Below are 21775 nucleotides of genomic sequence, written 5' to 3' on the forward strand. Positions count from 1 at the left end.
TTGTTTCCTGCTCATTGCCTATTCACCTGGTCGCCGACCAGCCTTTTGGTATCTCATTTTGTTTTCATCCTACATCTTTACATAAGAACATAAGAATTGCCATTGCTGAGTCAGACCAGTGTTCCATCATGCCCAGCAGTCCGCTCACGCGGCGGCCCTCTGGTCTAAGACCAGCACCCTAACTGAGACTAGCCCTACCAGCGCACGTTCTTGTTCAGCAGAAACTTGTCTAACTTTGTCTTGAATCCTTGGAGGGTGTTTTCCCCTATAACAGCCTCTGGAAGAGCGTTCCAGCTTTCTACCAGTCTCTGGTGAAGAAGAACTTCCTTACGTTTGTACGGAATCTATCCCCTTTCCAACTTTAGAGAGTGCCCTCTTGTTCTCCCTACCTTGGAGAGGGTGAACAACCTGTCCATATCTACTAAGTCTATCCCCTTCAGTACCTTGAATGTTTCGATCATGCCCCCTCTCAATCTCCTCTGTTTGAGAGAGAAGAGGCCCAATTTATCTAATCTTTCGCTGTACGGCAGCTCCTCCAGCCCCTTAACCATCTTAGTTGCTCTTCTCTGGACCCTTTCGAGTAGTACCGTGTCCTTCTTCATGTACAGCGACCAATGCTAGACGCAGTATTCCAGGTGAGGGCGTACTATGGCCCGGTACAGCGGCATGATAACCTTCTCTGATCTGTTTGTGATCCCCTTCTTTATCATTCCTAGCATTCTGTTTGCCCTTTTTGCTGCTGCCACACATTGTGTGGACGGCTTCATTGACTTGTCGATCAGAACTCCCAAGTCCCTTTCCTGGGAGGTCTCTCCAAATACCACCCCGGACATCCTGTATTCGTGCATGAGATTTTTGTTACCGACATGCATCAATTTACACTTATCCACGTTGTACCTCATCTGCCATGTCTATGCCCATTCCTCGAGCTTGATTATGTCACATTGCAGATCTTCGCAATCCCGCTGTGTCTTTACTAGTTTCAAGTTTCAAGTTTATTGGTTTTTGATATCCCGATCATAAAATAAATATCTGACCGGTTAACAATAAAAATAAATTTTTTTAAAATAAGAGTAAAAACTAGTTATAGGGGTGTAGAAATATATTGGTAAAACATATTAGACATATACAGACAGACGTGACTGTGGGGTTAAAAGAAGAAGGAGGGAAAAAGTTACATAAGATAAAAAGAAATGGGATAGAGGGGAGGAATGAACATAAGGACAAGGGTGCTTGGTATGAGTGGTATCCTCAAGAAAGATTGAAATGAGAAAAGCAAGAAGTAGGACTTTTGGTAGGAAGAAGTAGGACTTTTGGTATAAAGGTAATAAGTAAGTGGTTAAAAGAGATTAGGATTTATTAAAGGCATCTTGAAATAGAAAAGTTTTAAGATTAGTTTTGAATTTGGCTAAGTGGGTTTCATCCCGTAAGAATTGAGGGAGAGAGTTCCATAGCTCGTCGTACCTATGTCCAAATCATTTATAAATATGTTAAAGAGCACGGGTCCAAGCACTGAGCCCTGCGGCACCCCACTGGTGACGCTCTTCCAGTCCGAGTATTTTCCGCTTTCCCCCATTCTCTGTTTCCTATGCTCCAGCCAGTTTTTAATCCATGTGAGGTGGTGAGAGGAGAGGAGAGTTGTAGTTCATAAAGGGATAAGGTATGGAGGGGGTTTCTATTATAGATCTGGGTTCTGATAGATGAGCTGATGGAATAGGGGTAGCCTTGTGTTTTTCAAAAGCTTGTTTATGGAACCGGAATGTCTATGTAATCCTTGTGTTATTCAATTGTTTTGTTGAATCTATATATATATAAAATCGGAGGTATGTATGTGTGTATGTATGTGTGTATGTGCCGCGATCACGCAAAAACAGCTTGACCGATTTGAACGAAACTTGGTATGCAGATCCCTCACTACCTGGGATGATATGTTCTGGGGGTCTCGCGGCCCACCTGCACACGTGGGCGGAGCTACAAACATAAAATCAGATTTCACCCATTCATGTCAATGGAAAAAATGTAAAAAGCTGCCATTCTCACAGTAATTCAAAAACGGCTTGACCGATTTGAACGAAACTTGGTATGCAGATCCCTCACTACCTGGGGTGATATGTTCTGGGGGTCTCGCGGCCCACCTGCACATGTGGGCGGAGCTACAAACATAATCAGATTTCACCCATTCATGTCAATGGATAAAATGTAAAAAGCTGCCATTCTCACAGTAATTCCAACTACCTGGGGTGATATGTTCTGGGGGTCTTGTGGCCCACCTGCACACATGGGCGGAGCTACAAACAGAACATCAGATTTCACCCATTCATGTCAATGGAAAAAATGTAAACAGCTGCCATTCTCACAGTAAATCAAACATGGCTTGACCGATTTGAACGAAACTTGGTATGCAGATCCCTCACTACCTGAGGTGATATGTTCTGGGGGGTCTCGCGGCCCACCTGCACACGTGGGCGGAGCTACAAACAGAAAATCAGATTTCACCCATTCATGTCAATGGAAAAAATGTAAACAGCTGCCATTCTCACAGTAAATCAAACATGGCTTGACCGATTTGAACGAAACTTGGTATGCAGATCCCTCACTACCTGGGGTGATATGTTCTGGGGGTCTCGCGGCCCACCTGCACACGTGGGCGGAGCTACAAACAGAAAATCTTATTTCACCCATTCATGTCAATGGAAAGGATGTAAAAAGCTGCCATTCTCACAGTAATTCCAACTATAAAACACTTTATATGACACTATAACCACTAGGGACATCTTTTCTATTTTACCACGGACACCATACATATAGAGTTTGTATGTTCTAACTGTGTTTGTAACTGTTTCCTTCATGCACCCCAGTTCATAATGTTATTACATTACATGAGTACTCACATATGCTGAACTAGGCACACAGGTTCCATTCTGAACCGGGATAAAACTGCATGGAGTTTCTTTTCAACCTGAGTTTCCACATATTGAGTTGTTTAAATCAATACTGAAACTTTTGGCTGCCACTTATTCCAACAGATCTTCCTTTTCAGTTTAAGAGATTGCTAATTCCAGTGAGACTTGCATTCATTCACCACTATAAAGTATCTTTATTTGAATCCATTTACAGTGTTATTGCTATAATTAAATACCCGTGCAACGCCGGGGCATCAGCTAGTTCTCTAATAAAAATCAACTTTAAAAAAAAAAAAATAATAATAATATATATATTTATAATTCGTATATATAGGAATACCCAGATTCGGAGGCAGGCAATATGGGGCATTGCCAATTCCCAATGTCCTTACTAGGCTTGGGCAGCTAGAAGATTTTCATTTATTAGGTTTTACCATCTTAAGTGTCATACTGTCATGTCATACTAGGTTAGCCACGCTTGTCTTATATACTCTGTTTGCCAAGCTATGCTTGAATATATAATAGTATGTTTACCATGCTTTGTTTGTATCCCACATTACAAGGGAAAAAACACAACCCCATGTGTGAAAGTATAAATCAAAAAGAAGTGGGAAAGGGACACAGTCAATCAACTTCAGGGACAATCAATTTATTTGAACAATATAGTCAATGATACATATATAACATATACATGAAACAAAACAGGCATAACAGGGATTGAAAGATTCCTTGTTAAGGATTGAAAGATTTCTTATGCCTGCTTTGTTCTATCTATATGTAATATACTAGCTTTATAGCCCGTTAACGGGTGCTAGAATATATGTGTGTGTGTGTCTGTCTTTATTTCTTTCTCTGTCTCCTTAGCCGCTTTTTCCTGTCCATTCTTCCTTCTTTTTACCTCCCCTGTGTCCACCACCACCCCTTCACTGCTCCCCTTATCCAGCAGCAGCCCTTCTCCCTTTGTTTTACCTCCCCCCTGTCCATCAGCACCTTTTCCTGCTCCCCTTGTCCAGCAGTAGGCCTCCCTTCATTTCCCCCCCTGTCCATCAGCACCTCTTCCTGCTCCCCCTGTCCAGAAATAGGCCTCCCTTCCTTTTTTCCCCCCTGTCCATCATCACCTCTTCCTGCTCCCTCTGTCCAGCAGTAGGCCTCCCTTCATTTCCCCCCCCTGTCCATCAGCACCTCTTCCTGCTCCCCCTGTCCAGCAGTAGGCCTCCCTTCATTTCCCTCCCCCTGTCCATCAGCACCTCTTCCTGCTCCCCCTATCCACAGAAGTTAGTACAGGGCCGGTCTCTGCCGTTCTTCCCAGAGTTTTTTATTTACTCGGATAGAGTCCTTGCCGCCCCCCCCTTCCCGCGGACCCGACTACGAACCCGGCGATTCAAGCGGCGTGTACAGTAGTCTTCACATGCTGCTTCGGGTCCTTCTAATGCCCTGATTTACTCTGACACGTCCCTGATGACATCATCAGTAGACCTAGTCTTAGGTCTACTGGACTATTGCAATTCCCTCTATCTACCTTGTTCTGCCAACATGATAAAACAACTTCAGACTATACAAAACACTGCCCTCAGACTGATCTACTCCCTGAGAAAATATAATCATATTACAACAGCCTTCCTAGACTCTCACTGGCTACCTATGCAAGCATGAATTCAATTCAAATTCTACTGTCTATTATTCAAAGCATTAAACAGCTCCGCCCCCCCCCCCCCCCTATCTAAACAACCGCCTAAACCAGATGCTCACCTCAAGACAAAGAAGAACTCCGAACCCTTTTGCCTTCCCTCCACTCAAGGGCACTCAGCACAAAAAGATGTTTGATAACCTTCTGGCAACGCAAGCAGCAAAACTTAACCATTCCATCTCCAACCTGTTGATGGCAATGGGCGACTTCAAAACTTTTCAAAAAGAAATCAAAACCCTACTTTTCAAAACATTTATCCAGATATCTTAACCCAAACCTTCCCCCTCCTCCTAGATAAATTCTCCCCCAAAACCTCCACTTAAATAATCTCTTCCTCCCCAAAACACCAAGTATTCAGATCCCTGAAATGTAACGTAATCTTATTTGTACCCTAACTGTAATCTATTTGTTATATCACACAGTAACATACAGTCAATTTAATATCCAATTTGAAAGTTCTTCCGAAATTAAACCAGGTACCTCTCCTCCCTTGTAACCAAAAAAAACCAAAAACCCCAAAACTGTTGTAACTTCACTGGAAATGTCCAGTTAGCTCTTTTGTAATCTGCCTTGAACTGCAAGGTATAGGCGGAATAGAAGTCCCTAATGTAATGTAATGTAATGCTATGTTTATATATGTATGTATCTATATACTATGTTCACCATGTATAATACTGTGTCTACCATGGTAAGCTGCCATCCTATGTTTTGTCATACAGTGATCATCATGCTATGTCATACCATACATGTTTGTCATGTTATGTTTTATTATGCTTTGTTGTATATGTAAATTTGTAACCCATTCTGAGTGTAAAACCAAATAAATAAATTACATGCCACAAGAATCCATTTGAACTTACTATATGAGTATAAGGAATCCCTACTCTCTGAGGCTGTTGGCATTGCGTGTATGGATTCCCAGTCCTCATTGGTTCATGGAGCAGAGGTTTTTTTTATTAGAAACCAAACTCTGAACTCTGAGCAGGGTAAATGGACACAAGCGCACTCGGTGCCAATTAAGCTGCTAGCTTCGCTCTAGGTGTGTAAAAAGTATATGGAAAATGACACATGACGCAAGTTTTATTAAAATAGTTATTTCCATTTATTAATTACCATAATGATCCTCAAAAGATTGGTTGTGTCACTGGGAGATCTTTACAGCTGCCAAACACTGGCCTTTCTGACAAAGATCTCAACCCGATAATTCGTCACTCCCCAATATGTACCTTTTGTCCTGCATGACATCATTACTTGTCAGCCAATCCATTAACAGAAGCTGTCCTTAGCTTTGGACAAAGGAAATTCCTTTTAACATGAAATAAAAGTTTCAGAAATCATATTTTTGTTTACATTCATTTCTGAATATACATAAACATTTTATAACATAGCCAAAGAAAACTTTAAATCTAAACCTGCTTATCTATTTCAAGAGAGCCTGCATTTAAAAGTGCTGAAAAGTTCATGTCTCTGTTAGCATAGAAAAAAGGGAGGGGCTGTTCCCACCTGCTCTGAAAAACTGGCAGTTTCAAGTTTCACTGACATACAGACTCAGAAACCCCAGATGTTGCCTCCCAGGCTCCCTTTAAGTTTCTTTAGGTTTCAAATATATAAAATATGTTTTTCAAAACCCACTCTCATGTTTAGTATACCTTCACACATCATTCATACATCATTTATTCGGGGCCCCATTCACACATCCAACATGATATATTGCATTCGTACTTAATACATGTTATACTCCATTTTGGAATATGGAGTCTAATATGCTCTTCCTGACTGGCCTAAGCACATCTGTTATCAATTAGAATCACGAGGCTCAAAGCGGGAAACAAACAAAGACAGACAGAGAGAGAAAGAAACATGGAGGCAGTTTCATACCTCTAGAAATGTGTCCTGGTTTCCCTTATGGTCTGGCTTAATAGCAAAGTACATAACAAGAATATTATTATGTTTTTCCTTAATATTAATCTGTAGTGTGTTTTTCTGGCCTTGGCTACATCCATATTCAGATTTTTATTCACCAACTTTTTGTAAGTTTCTATTGGGCATGGCCTTAACTAACACATATGCTTGTATCTAACTAGAGTTACCCAGAACCAGTGGTGTACCAAGGGGGGGGGGGAGATCCAACCCGGGTGCAGCCTTAGGGGGGTGCAAAGCCGGCCCGGTCCCTATTGCGCTCCCTCCCTCCCAGTGGCGTACCTAGGGTATGTGGCACCCGGGGCCCATCATTTTTTGACACCCCCCCCCCCATGTAAAATTTTTTTTTTTTTTGCAATAACCATGAAATGGAATAAATGGTCAGAATAGAAACGGCACCAAAAAAAAAAAAAAAAAAAGAAACAGGCAGTGAAAATTTTCTTTTATTGAACCTCATTTATGTAACCATTATTCCAAACATAACATAACATAAATTATGTCGGAATTGTCATGACATCAGAAGTACATATGGAGTAGTTGCAGGTGATGCTTGGGACAGTTCTGATTATGTTAGTTTGGTTTTATGTGTTTTTTGAATAGAAGGGTTTTTATTTCTTTTTTTAAGGTTTTGTAGTTTGTGGTCGAGGTCAATAGGTTGTAGAGTTGGGGGTCAAGTGTTGCAGCTCGAATGGCTAGGAGGTTGTCGAACAGTTTTTTTCTTTTGACGTTTTTGGTTGGAGGGTGTGTGAATGGTGCGTGAGTTCTCCTATGTCTGTTTGAAGTGGATTGAATTATTTAGCTGAAGAAATTAGTTACCCCCCCATTCCACACACATTAATTCTCTTCCATTTTTGTTCCCATTATAAAAAAACACTGATAAGTTCCCAGGAAAAAAATACATTAAAATAAGAAGTGAAAACAAAGGCCCCTACAGATGAGAACATAACATAAGAATAGCCTAACTGGGTCACACCAATGGTCCATCATGCCCAGTAGCCCATTCTCATGGTAGCCAATAGTGCTGCCCGATTCAGAGAAAAATATTTCATTCGATTCGATTCACCCTGTTTTCGATTAGATTCACTGTTAATGACACCGCTTTTTAAGTTTAAACAAAGTATAACAATAAATTTCACAACAACAATAAATTTCACAAAGTACTTAAAAAAAAAAAATCACATTTTTCCATTAAAGCAGTTCTGGAGACATTTGCTTGAACAGTCTTTTTTCCCAGTCCATAAGCAAGCAATATGAAAAAGATTTCCTTAATTATCTACTCAAACATTTTTGCTATTTACTTTCATTGTACCTAGACTATTATTCAGTAGAAAAAATTGTTGCTGCTGAGTGCACCAATCCAGGGCAAGCAGACGCTTCCCCCATGTCTTAATAACAGACAATGGACTTTTCCTCCAGGAATTTGTCCAAACCTTTCTTAAAACCAGCTACGCTATCTACTTTTAACATAACTTCTGGCCACTTCATTTTTAAGCTTAGATCTTTCCTTCCAAACAGAGACCTTGCTAGATGTCAAATACAGCACAAGGTAACTTCACATGGACTTAACTGTGCAGGAAATGAATCTCCTCATACACCCACCATATAGTGCAAAAATGTGCAAAGGTCTGTTTTTTTCTTTCGATCACTACATAGCCTAATGCCACACAAGCAGCGCTGTTACAAACATATTCTGAAGGTCAATGCTAAGGTTGACAAAGTTTCCTTCCTTGGACCAGAAGGAGATACTGACAAACCACTGGAAGAGATTCTAAAACAACTACCCAGAAATAACACCCAAAGACCCACTCAGTGTGTGAACCAGTTGAGTGGAGTGGACTAACTGGGGGTGGAAATGGGCCCAGAGTTTGCTCAGCAGAATTTCCCAGACTACCTCTTCCTCTCAACACACTGACATGCTACCACCACCACCAACACTAGGAACACCTCACCGAGTATGCCAGCAATGCTTATAAACTTTATAAAACACATTATTATATTTTCTTATAAAGCATATATTTTAACTGAACTCAGCCTTGCCATTCACAAAAATAGAAAAGTTCCCATTTCAAGCTGTCTCATGTACACTTTTCAAATCTAACATATTGTAATCACAAAACAGAAAATAAAATTATTTTTTCTACCTTTTGTTCTCTGATCAATATTCAAATCTTGTTGGTCCCAGGCTCTTGTTGTCTTGCTTGCCAGGGTCTCCTTTCTCCGTGCTAACCATCCGTCTGCCATCTCTGTTCTCCCCTTCCGTTTCCCTTCCCTCCCCCGGAGATCTGGCATCTTTCCTTTTTTTTGTCTCCATCCACAGATTCACCTTTTCTCAACTCCCCACCACCCCAGGATCCACCATCTCTCCCTTTCTGTTCCCAACTATCCTCCTATCCAGTATCTCTATCCCCCCTCCACACCATCCCCTGTTTCCAAGTTCTCTCCCTTTCTGTTCCTTCCCTCCCTAAATCCCATTATGCACCATCTCTCTCCCACTCCTCTGTTTTTAGACCCATTATTTCTAACCCCCAAAGTCTGGCATATGCACGTATCTTTGAACCCCCCCTTCCCTCTCTCCCTCTGTGTACTTTTACACCAGGACCCCCCTCCCCCGAAGGTCTGTCCCCCCTCAGAAGGGCTACACCCCACCCCTGAAGACCTGCACCCCCCGAAGGACTTTACCTCCCACCCGAAGGTCTGTCCCCCTCTGAACGCCTAAACCCCCCCCCTGAAGGCCTGCACCCCCCCCGAAGGATTGTACCCCCCACCCGAAGGTCTGTCCCCCCCTGAAGGCCTGCACCCATCCCGAAGGCCTGCACCCACCCCGAATGCCTGCACCCACCCCGAAGGCCTGCACCCACCCCGAAGGCCTGCACCCCCGAAGGCCTGTCCCCCCCCCTTGAAGGCCTGACCCCCCCTTGAAGGCCTGCCTGCTTGTCCCCCCTTGAAGGCCTATCCCCCCTTAAAGGTCTGCCTGTCCCACCCCCTTGTAGGCCTGTCCCCCCTTAAAGGTCTGCCTGTCCCACCCCCTTGTAGGCCTGTCCCCCCCTTGAAGGCCTGACCCCCCCTTGAAGGCCTGCCTGCTTGTCCCCCCTTGAAGGCCTGTCCCCCCCTTGAAGGTTGGCACCCCCCCAAAGGCCTGCACCCCCTTGAAGGCCTGTCCCACCCCCTTGTAGGCCTGTCCCCCCCTTGAAGGCCTGCCTGCTTGTCCCCCCTTGAAGGCCTGTCCCCCCCCCTTGAAGGCCTGCACCCCCCCTTGAAGGATGGCACCCCCCCAAAGGCCTGCACCCCCTTGAAGGCCTGTCCCACCCCCTTGTAGGCCTGTCCCCCCCTTGAAGGCCTGCCTGCTTGTCCCCCCTTGAAGGCCTATCCCCCCTTAAAGGTCTGCCTGTCCCACCCCCTTGTAGGCCTGTCCCCCCTTAAAGGTCTGCCTGTCCCACCCCCTTGTAGGCCTGTCCCCCCCTTGAAGGCCTGACCCCCCCTTGAAGGCCTGCCTGCTTGTCCCCCCCTTGAAGGCCTGTCCCCCCCTTGAAGGTTGGCACCCCCCCAAAGGCCTGCACCCCCTTGAAGGCCTGTCCCCCCCCCTTGTAGGCCTGTCCCCCCCTTGAAGGCCTGCCTGCTTGTCCCCCCTTGAAGGCCTGTCCCCCCCCCCTTGAAGGCCTGCACCCCCCCTTGAAGGATGGCACCCCCCCAAAGGCCTGCACACCCTTGAAGGCCTGTCCCACCCCCTTGTAGGCCTGTCCCCCCCTTGAAGGCCTGCCTGCCTGTCCCCCCCTTGAAGGCCTGCCCCCCCTTGAAGGTCTGCACCCCCCCCGAAGGCCTGCACCCCCCCGAAGGCCTGTCCCCCCACTTGAAGGCCTGCACCCCCTTGAAGGTCGGCACCCCCCCTGAAGGCATGCACCCCCCCTGAAGGCCTGTCCCCCCTTGAAGGTCTGCACCCCCCCCGAAGACCTGCACCCCCCTTGAAGGCCTGCCTGCCTGCCTGTCACCCCCCCTCCCCCTGAAAGTCTGCCTGCCCGCCCGCCCGCCCCACCCTGAAGGCCTGATGCCCCGACCCACCCCGAAGGACCATTCGCCCCCCTGGCCTCCCCGCACTACCTATGAAGCAGCCGCAGCAGGATCGCGACGTCAGCTATCTTTGCGCTGCTTAGGAGCTGCTTCCTGCGCCGGGCTACCTTAAGCTACTGCCCCCCCCCACGCCCGAAGGACCGCTCGCCCCACTGACCTTCCAGCACACCTATGAAGCAGCCCGCAGCAGGATCGCGACGTCAGCAATCCCTCAGCTGCTTGGGCGCTGCTTCCTGCGCCGCGGTCCCGCCCCCTCCTCTGACGTCAGAGGAGGGACGGGACCGCGGCGCAGGAAGCAGCGCCCAAGCAGCTGAGGGATTGCTGACGTCGCGATCCTGCTGCTGGCTGCTTCATAGGTGTGCTGGAAGGTCAGTGGGGCGAGCGGTCCTTCGGGCGTGGGGGGGGACTGAGCGGCAAGGCCGGGAACACCCCCTCAGGGCTGGTACCCGGGGCGGCCCGCCCCCCCCTAGGTACGCCACTGCTCCCTCCTTACTGCTGCCCTTCTTACTTAAGGTGACCGACCAACCCGTTCTCCTGACCCACCGCTTCGGGACTCCGAAGCATCCTGAAGCTGTGCAACGGGACAAGGGATTGGCGATCGCTTCCCCTCCCGCGCTAAAGCCTGCCTCCCTCCTTCCCTCCCTACAGCGCCGAAATGGTTAGGGGGGGCCCCAGTTCTGGAATCACCCTCCCTATTCTCAGGGCCGGCATTAGGGGATGGCAAGGGGGCATCTCTCTTAGCTGGCAGCTCTCTTAGCTGCCCTCAGCCTTGCCTTTGGCTGCGCCGGTAAAGCTAAACTGGACAGTAAAAGCAAAGAGAGACGCCGCGGAACTTTCCCACTTGCCTGAATCACTCGAAGTTCTGCCACTCTCGATCCTGCCCCTCAAAAACAGGAAGTCACTTCAGAGGGGGCTTGATCGAGAGCGGCAAAACTTCGAGCGATGCAGGCAAGTGGGAAAGTCCTGCGGCGTCTCTATTTACTTTTACCGAAGGCAGGGCTGATGGCAGCTAAGAGAGCTGCCTGGATCATGGGGCCCCCTTGCCATCCCATAATGCTAGCCCTGAGAATAGGGAAGCTGATTCCGGACCTGGCGGCCCCCCCCCCCCCCGACCATTTCGGCGCTGTAGGGAAGGAAGGAGGCAGGCTTTAGCGCGGGAGGGGAAGCGATCGTCGGTTACCGGCAGAGCCGAAGGCAGGGCTGATGGCAGCTAAGAATCGCCTACAGTCTTGCAGCAGCACTGGAACACTCTGAGGGACTTCTATACCATTCAGGCCTATTAAGTTGGGGAAAAGAGGGGAGGTACTGAAATGGGATGTGGGAAGATGATGGGTTGGCTGGCTCAGGAAAGGGAAGAAAGCTTCTAAATCAGATAAGGAAGAAAAAAAGGAACACAGGAAGATGCTGGACATGGAGGTTGTAGGGTGAAGGGAAGAAAACAGACATGATGTGAGTAGAAAGACAGGTGGGAGATGCTGGACACGGGGTGGATGCAACAAGAAGAAAAAGGAGGTTCTGGATATTGGAGTAGTAGGTAGATAGGGGGCATGCTGACACAGGAGGGAGAAGGAAAAGGGAGAGGAACAAGAGATGCCAAGTCCATGAGAGGGAAGGAAAGGAAAGGAGATACCAGACCATGGAGGGGGAGGGAGAGATGCCAGGGCATGGGGGGTGAAGGAGACAGATACCAGACCATGGGAAAGGAAGGAAGGAGGGAGGGAGGGATAGAAAGGAAGGAGAGGAGATGCCAGATAATGGAAGGGGAGGGGGAGTTGGAAGGAGAGGAGAAATATGCCAGGGCATGGGGAGAGACAGGAAACAAATGCCAGACCAGAGGGAGAAGAGGTGCCAGAGCATGGAGAGAAAGAGATGCCAGGGCATGGGGGAGGGAAGGAGATAGAAATGCCAGACCATGGGGTGGAGTGGGAAGGAAGGAAAGGAGAAGAGAGAGATTCCAGAGCATAGGGAGACAGAAAAATGGAGAGGGGTGAGGCTGAAATGAATCATGTACAAAGGAGACAGTTTATGGAAGGAGCATAGAAAGAGAGAAGATACCATATGGAAGAGAGAGTGGGCAAGGACACTGGATGGAAAGGGCAGAGAATGGAAGGGGCGAGACAGAGGGTGAACAGTAGATGGAAGGGCAGAGAGAGAGGGGGACAGACACTGAATGGAAGTGTGGGGGATAGGAGGGACAGACGCTGAATGGAAATGTGGGGTATAGGAGGGACAGACGCTGAATAGAAGTGTGGAGGAGAGGAGGGACAAACACTGAATGGAAGTGGGGGAGAGGAGGGACAGACACTGAATGAAAGTTTGGGGGAGAGGGTGGCAGACTGAATGGAAGTGGAGGGAGAGGGGGAGCAGACGCTGGAAGAAAGTGGGGAGGAGAAAGAAAAAAGGGCTCATGCTGGATTGAGGAAAGAGGATAGAGTTAAATACTGGAAGGGTTGAGGGAAATAGGTGGCGAGCTGTAGGTAGACAGTAAAAAAGGAAATTGATGAGAGGGTAGTAAAAACGTAATCTAGATGGATGCAGAAAATAAATTGAAAAGGAAAATGAGGGAAGAAAGGGATTGCAGAAGAGAGGTGTGGGAGAGGGAAGGAGAGGAGAGAGATGCCAGACCAATGGGGGTGAAAGGAGAGATGGAAGGGGGAGGCAAACAGTTTCTGGAAGGGGCAAAGGAGAGAAGATGCCATATAGGGGCAGAGAGATGGCAGACAGTGGATGGAAGGAAGAGAGTAACAAGATGAGGAAAGCAGAAACCAGAGAAGACAAAGGTAGAACAAAAATTTTCTATTTATTTATTGCTTTAGAAGACATGTGTCACTGTTTCTGTGGTGTTGCATTGTATGCAGAGTCCAGCTTCTTGCTGGTTCAATTTAACCTTTGTCTATGTATTTCTATTTTATCCCCCCTTTTACAAAACTGTGGAGCGTTTTTTAGCGCCAGCTGTGGTGGTAGCAGCTCTGATGCTCAGAATTCCATGAGCGTCAGAGCTGTTACTACCGTGGCTAAAATCCACACTTCAGTTTTGTAAAAGGGGGAGGGGTTAGTTTATGATGACATTTTATACTAGGCGAAGGTGTTTTCTGTGTTCTGTGTGTTTGAAAGACATGGTTTTCTGTTAGGATTGACGGTATAGGATTGATCTGTACTAGTGTGGCTTGTTTAGTTTTACAATGGGTGTATTGATGTGCTGCTCACTGCATATGTAAGATGCTGCCTTTTCCTAGGTACTCATGTGTGACATGTGGCTTGTTACTAAAAATCATGTTTTTCGTACAGATGGGGAGGGGTGCCAAAAAATGATGGGCCCTGGGTGTAACATATGCTAGGTACGCCACTGCCCAGAACCATATGAAAAGCAGGCATTTTTGTAGAAAAACTCCACAAAATACTCCACAAACACATCTTATTCATTATCCATTCCATTAACATACCATAGCGCCCCCTAGAGTGCCACCTCAACTCTTACATTATATTGCACAGATCCACAGAGTCATTGGGCTAGCTCTACAAATAGAAACTTAGAATTAGCTCATGCCTTTCTCTGTCGTTGAAATTAACTATTCTCAGGCACTGTTACAGTCAGAAAATGTTGATCAAGTATGAAATATAAGCTATTTCCTGGTTCATTCTGCCACAGGTTTTCTGGAAAAGAAAAGTTCTGAAGCCAGGCAAAAATGACATAGAATGTCAAACGATCCAGCATCTGAATGAGAAGATCCTGCGAGATGTTAGAGTGAATATAAGTATGATCACTATGGCAGATGGGGTCACTCTTGCATTTAAATTATGAGTTCAATTCAAAAATGTAAAATAAATGGACATTTCAGATTAGACTGCTCATGTGAGGGAAGGAAGGTTTTGCTACTATTTTAAAGTAAAATTCTAGTGCAATAGGTGTGTCATTCTGGTCAGTAGGGTATTCTCCCCATGCTCATGAGCCATGCAGAAGGAATCCACTCTGTGTTTTCAACTCCTTCTCTTTCTCCAGAGGGCTCTGCTGCCACCTTCAGTTTTTCCTTCTGCACATGAGCTGGAAGGTATCTTTCTGATCTGCTCTGTATATTTCTTTATTATTTTATTGTTTTTGCGGAATTTGTTGCCAGAGCTCCCCAATGCAAGAATAAGCTTTGCCTGCGTGGAGAAGAAGCAGACTTGGATCTGCAGCCAGTAGGTTAATCCTGCAGAAAACTTAGTTGAGCTTGGAGTCCATATCCCTTAACTTGCCCCCTTAGCTTGCCTACTGAATCACAGAGGCTTGAGCACAGGCTCTTAGGTTCATGCAGGTGGCTCAGGGAGGCTCGTCAGGGTGCCGGCTACAATTTTGCCTCCTCCCTTCACATGCGTGATTCCATGGGAGTTGATATCAGTCAAATTTTGGTCTAATTGAGATCCTGAGGAGACATCGGGGGGCCTGTGTACCAGGAGAAAATCTCTTCCAGAGCCCCGGAACAGCATCTTTCCTAGGAATAGGAGCATGGAACCCACAGATCCCAAGAGACATAAAATGGAGTTACCTAAAGGGGACTCATAACTGCCTAGTAAAGCCTTTTCTCCTGAATTTGATGTGGAAAGTTTATTAGGATAGCCGAGACCATCATAGGAAGTCTGGTAGCGAGCCAGGGGCACATCTGCCCAATTATAGGAGCAAAGGGGGGCATGAGCCCCCAGGGCACATCTGTCCCAATTACAGAAGCTGGCCCAGATCCCGTAGATATTTCTGACATATCATCAGACCAGTGTCGTATATACTCGAATATAAGTCGATCTGAATATAAGTTGAAACCCCCTTTTTCCCCCAAAAAAGGAGGAAAAATGGTTGACTCGAATATAAGGCGGGTGACTTAATATTCAAGTGTACTGTCCTGTCAGGCTCTGCAACCAGCCCCCTTCCCCCCCCCGGGTCAGGCACTTCACCCAGCTACGTTCCTGCTAGGCACTGCACCCAGGACCCTTCCCTCTCTCCCCTGTCAGGCATTGCACCAGCCCCCTTCCTTCCTTCCTTCCCTCCCTCCCCTGTCAGACTCTGCAACCAGCACCCTTCCTTCCTTCCCCCGTCAGACTCTGCCCCGCCTTCCCTCCCTCCCAGGCTCTGCCCCCTGCCCCCTCCCTGCCCTAGTCTCATACTTCATCTTGCCGATCCCCAGTGGAGGTGCAGCAGGCAGGAGCGAACTTTCCAAATTCCTGCCCTGCTACTAACCGGCTGCCGCGAATTCCTTTGGCTGCTGAGCAGCACAAGCAGGAGCGCGATTTGGCACTGCTGCTCGGTACAGAGAGGCATCCTAACTGGCTCTCACAAATTCAGTGCTGGGCAAAATGGTAGAAAAAATTATAAAAAATAAAATTGTGGAACACATAAACACGATTTAATGAGATGGAGTCCGCATGGGTTCAGTCGAGGGATCACCAATTTGCTTGATTTCTTTGAAGGTGTGAATGAACATGTGGATAAAGAAAGTTTGAGTCAAAACTGAGATTATGATGTCAATCAAACCTTAAGGGTATGTAGAATAATCTATATGTTTGTTTAGTATAGTTATTTTGATGTTTGGATTCTTCAATTACAATTTTTAACATGTTTGTTATACTTCTTTCAGAGCAGAAGAGAAATGTTTTTGGGGAGTCTCCCCATACCCCTCCTTCTTATGTGTTTCTATATAGGGCTATTGCCTGCTGTGGTACAAACTGAGGGGAGCAGCAGAACCTTCTGGAGAAGGAGTTTAAAACCTGGAGTGGATTCCTTCTGCATAGTTCTTGAGCATGGGGAGAATATCCTACAGTCCAGAATGACACACATATCTACTAGAAAAGATAAGGTACAAGTAAGAACCTAATCTTGATACAAAAAAGCAGCTGCAGTTCCTGATACAAAAAAGAACAGTAATTATACAGGTATTTTAAATTTACAGTATGTAAAATCAAACTGCAGTAACGTATATACGTATAGGGTCAAAGGTCTGTAGCAGAATAGGAACATCAAAGATTTTTTGGTCGAAGAAACAGGAATATTCTGGAGCTTAAATAAGGAAAATCAAGCTCAACAATAATCTGAAATATCTGAACTCACTCTTTTAGATAATGGTTAAGTGCACCCTGGCATGCACCACAAAAGGTGTGTGATCTTGCTCTCCATTCCTCCTGACAAATGTGATCTATTTCTAGATGCTAATGAAACCCAGATAAACTCATCATAGCCTCAGTGGGATGCTATATTAACATGAAAGAAATCAGTGCTTAGAGGCCCTTGAGAATCAGGACAACAGTCATGTAAATAATCAAATTTATTCCAGCAAGATGCAAAAGTTGGTGAGTTGATAATACAACATATTACAGACTTACAATCGCAGTCATAGTAATCTTTATTTGATATAATGACTGTCAAATGACCTTTTGGGTCTGCAAGAAATCTTTAGGAACAGATATGGGACCTTCTTGGCATGGTTTTTATCTTTACGTCCAGTCATCACAGCCAGACAGGATGATTCTCTTCTCTGGATAGAATGATAACTCTTCCAGAGTGTCAATTCTCTTTTTTATTTTATTTTTTTAGTTAATCTACATAATAATATCATGGCTTGAAAGTGTACTGTGACTCTTCAGTACACTGCTTTCATGAACACCAGAGCCTACATAAAAACAAACCCTCCTCCCCCCTGCTCTAATTCAGATTGCTTACGATCCAATAATTCAAGTAAACTAGCTCATATTTTACTTGAATTATTGGATCGTAAGCAATCTGAAATAGAGTTTGGTGAAGGCCAGCCAAGATCAGGGGGGAGGGAGGATCCTTGAAAAAGCTGTATAGCTAAACATGTTGGATCCAGCCTTCCCAGATTGTGTAGTTAAACAGATAAGTAAAAACCATTTACTTTTCTAATTGATGGGAAAATGGAAATGTGAAAACCTAGAAAAATCTTTTAAAAAAAATATAAAAAGGGTGGAAATTTAATACTCATTTGTAGAAGGACCAGCGACGATATGACACGTGAAGCTTGACAGCTATGAGAGTAATCGAGCGGTGAGTGGTGTCGCTGAGGTCCGGATGAAGTTTTGGAGAATTGTTAAATATATATGAAACTAAATACATGTTGGTGACTTGGGAGAGAGAGTACATATAAATTTAAAGTGTTAAGGTCATTTAAGTTTTCTTTGTATTGCATGCTGTTGCCATATACAGATCCTCTGTGTATCCATACGTTTTTATTTCTATCACTGTTCTGTCCCCCAAGCTACCACCACCATTGTTACAGAAATGTTCGAAATGTTAAAGTATTGCCTGATGTTACTTGTAACCTGCATCCAACTTCAATTTTTGTCCTTAAATGTATTAAAGAATTTTCAGAATGATGATGTAAGCTAACTAAAATGTGTAACATGTCTGCAAAAAATATGTTAAACATTGGTAGTGGAATTTAATATTACATCATACAAGATTGCAAAGTTAACTACAATAACTCATGATAAAATATATGAAAGCAATAATGTGTTCCCTTTAAATGCTTAGAGTATAATTACTTACTAATTTTACTAAATTATAGTTGAACACACACAGGGTAAAGGAGACATTACAAATCTTGAAACTTACAGTTACAAGACAATAGTACAAAGCAGAAACTCATAGGATCCTGAGTAGAGTTTAGCATTCAGTTTTGGATGGTTCTTTACTTGAAAAATTTCATGTTTACAATTTTAACGAGATTGAATTGGCTTTAAAATTTTTACTTAACAGAAGTATATTTATTCCATGAAAGCTGTTTAAATGGAAATAAAAAAAAAAAAAAGCTTTGCTTTGTGCCATTAATAAAATGTAATATAATAAATGCAAATTATACAAAAAAGCTTATTATCTATTAGGCCAGCAAAATGTATAGCTGCAAACTGCAGAAGAAAACACGAAAGCTTTATACTTCATATAAAAATACCTGCATTTAATTTAAAAGAAAAGTAAACAAATTTGGTTGTACCACAGAAAGCAGTATATCAAATCCCCTTTACCCCTTACCTTTACCTCAGTTCTCGCATTAGCATCTGTACTTTATAGTCTGCAATTATTATTATTATTTTTATTATATTTGGATTTGATTACTCATCTCTCCAAACCTGAACTCAAGGTGAATTCAATTCAAATTCAGTATGCATTCCCCTACCAAGGAGGATTTAGAATTTAAGGGCCTAATTTACTTATCTGCAGCAATACAGGTTATGTTTAAGAAATGATGCTTGAATTAACTCATAGTAGAAGATTGATTGATTATAAATCAATCTCAATATACCACATACTCATATCATAAAATAGCTATGCAGTTTACAATAAAATACAAATGCATAGGAATTAGTCTCGTTTACAGAGAGAAAGGGGAAAGCCAGGAGTCGATGGAGAAAGAAGAAATAAGGCAGGTTGAACTAGGCTTAATCAATGGATACACCGCATTACACTACTGTTCAGCTAGTGTCAAGAAAAACTTAGAAACTTACAGAGGTTCTAAAGTCCAAAGGCTGGCCCAAAGGATGAGGGGGTGTTGAAAAGTTCTCAGCCCTGCCAACTAACTTCCTAAATTCTAAATGTTATTTTGCCACTGTAGCTGAACAGAGTGTTATTTCACTGAGTGCTAATTTGCAGAAGCGAAATTCTATGTATTGACATTGTTACAGATCATTGATTGAACCATATCCATGTCATTCTCTTCTTAGTTGGGCTGAGAACTTTTCAGCACCCCCTCATAGTGTCTCTTCAACCAAGATTGGACAAAAAGGATAATAGTTCCAAATTTCAAGTTTTCTCCCTTTGAGAGACAGATTATTCCCTATTTTTTGAAGAAGAGCTAAAATCCAGGGTCAGAGTAGCCCAAATGGTCAGAATCTGGCTGTAGAAGATTATATTGTACCTGGAAGCGGCCTTTAAGTCCAGCGAAAAGTAAGGTGTTGTGGTCATCGATCTCTGCTCAGCTTATAGCATTGTCTGACACTAAAATTTAGTAGCAGAGAAGTAGCAACAAGATTGACTGGTGGAGGAAGGATGAAAGACAGTTGCAAATAAAGGAATGTGTAGCACAGTGGTCAAATCTAAAGCCTCAGCACTCTGAGGTTGTGGGTTCAAAACAGTGAATCATTAGCAGGATACAGAAGATGGTGAAGTGAGGTAAACTGGAACCATCTACAATAGAAGGATGGAGGATGAAGGGTCTCAAAAACCACTTGATTAAACCCCTCAGTGTGTAGTATCAAGACTTTATGGGTTAAAATGTTAATCGTTGACCCATATTACCACCTCCTCCTTGCACATTAAAGTGAAAATACTTACTGTTGTGATGTTTTATTGAGAATGATTCATATAACTAGTGAACAACAGCAAGTGTTAAGTAATACATCAAGGAGGAGGTGGTAATATGGGTCAACGATTAACATTTTAACCCATAAAGTCTTGATACTACAGACTGAGGGGTTTAATCAAGCGGTTTTTGAGATCCTCCATCTTTATATTGGACACTCTGAAGTGGGATGTTTTGTCTCTGTTGTGGGTTCAAACCCACACTGCTCCTTGTAACCCTGGACAAGTCACTTAATCCCCCCCCTTACCCCAGGTACATTAGATTGTGAGCCTGCCGGGACAAACAGGTAAAAATGCTTGAATACCGGAATAAATTCATCTGAACCATTCTGAACTCCCCTGGGAGAACAGTATAGGTGATTAGTAACATCACTGAATGATAATAGAGTAGCTATACCTCATATATTAAGGGATCATCTTGCCTCAACTAGAAATTGTACATTTTTATGTCTGGTTCCAATTTTATGGAATAGTTTACCCATAGAATTGAGAAAGGAAGAATCATTCCTAAAAGGCATTTAAAGACCCATTATTGTCAACTGGCCTTTGTGCATTGATAGGACATGAATTCAGTACTTCAACCTGCATTATTTCATTTCATCTTTTTTTTTTATTGAAGAATATATTAAATATTTTGTATGATAGATGTATGATATTTAGTTTTATTTTTTTGCTTTGCCTTTACTATTTTTAAATGAAGTTCTTTTCACTACTTTGATTGGATTATATTGTTAACCGCTTTGATCCTACTTGGCAAACTGAACGGTATATAAAGATTTTTAATAAACAAAAATAAAATAAATAAGAGACATGAAAAATAAGACAGAAAAAGTAAATGGATCATGTGTACGACATAACTAATTGAGGAGGAAGAAAGCATAAAGTAAAACATGATAGATGCACATTTGATAATGTCTAAGTTCCTTCCTTGGCACAGAAATTTAAATATAATTATACAAGCTAAGCAATAGCACCACAGAGCATGTTGAAAAATTCTCAGTGACAAAGGGCTCCTTTTACTAAGATGCGCTAGCGTTTTTAGCGTGCACTGCAGATTAGCATGCACTGCCCCCGCACTACGCATAAAAACTAACACCAGCTCAATGGTGGCGTTAGTGTCTAGTATGTTCAGCAATGCAGTGCACACTAAGCGTGTGTTAAAACCGTTAGCGCAGCTTAGTAAAAGGAGCCCAAAGTATTCTGACCTACTAAGGTTTTAAATGAACTGAAAAGGCCAATTTTCTAAAGGAAAATAAAGATGATATTTTACTACCAGCCAGATATCTTTTCCTGTATCCTGTTCTCCCTTCCTTAGTGTGGAGTAGAGAATGATACGGTGACTGTTACCCACAGCTAGCTGCAGGTAATCCACAGGAACGGGTTGAAAAAAAGATTGGTAGCTGCGGATACAGGGACAAGGCCATTCACTACTCCGTGGAGCAGTGAATGGCTTTGTCTCCACAGTAAAGTATCTGCCGTGCATTGCCTTCTTTCCCTTTCCTCCTGGTCAGCAGCCTTCCTTGCAATCGTGCAGTCCAGCAGCTCCCTCCCGATCGCTGTAGTCAGAGCATCTCTTCCCCTCATTGGGCCATCTCCCTCCCTTCTCTTCCCCTCACCTTCACTTGCACTTTTTAGTTTTCTCTCTCCGAGCAGCCCGGATGCCATAGTCTTTTCACAGGTCACATGTGGCTGTCCTGAAAAGTCTCTGACACAAGCCACCCAGGTGGAAACAGGAAGTTGCATCAGAGGAGACATTTCAGGGCAATCATGAATGACCTGTGAAAAGGCTATGATATCTGGGCTGCTTGGAGAGAGAACATCTCAATTCTAAAAAGCACCCGCGAAGGTGATAGGAAGGGAGGG

General features: G+C 44.2%; 1 protein-coding gene across 2 annotated transcripts in view; it reads left to right on the top strand.

The window, feature by feature from the left end:
• The window catches only part of COMTD1 (catechol-O-methyltransferase domain containing 1), a 52769-nt gene extending 34728 nt beyond the window's left edge, over positions 1–18041 (top strand). For both annotated transcript variants that reach the window (XM_033942291.1, XM_033942292.1), the window contains one exon: positions 14225–18041. In XM_033942291.1, the coding sequence (XP_033798182.1) occupies positions 14225–14377 (153 nt within the window). In that variant the 3' untranslated portion in view covers positions 14378–18041. The remainder of the gene's footprint in view (positions 1–14224) is intronic.
• The last annotated feature ends 3734 nt before the right edge of the window (positions 18042–21775 follow it).

Source organism: Geotrypetes seraphini, chromosome 4 (genome assembly GCF_902459505.1).
Source record: "Geotrypetes seraphini chromosome 4, aGeoSer1.1, whole genome shotgun sequence".
Taxonomy (NCBI): Eukaryota; Metazoa; Chordata; class Amphibia; order Gymnophiona; family Dermophiidae; genus Geotrypetes; species Geotrypetes seraphini.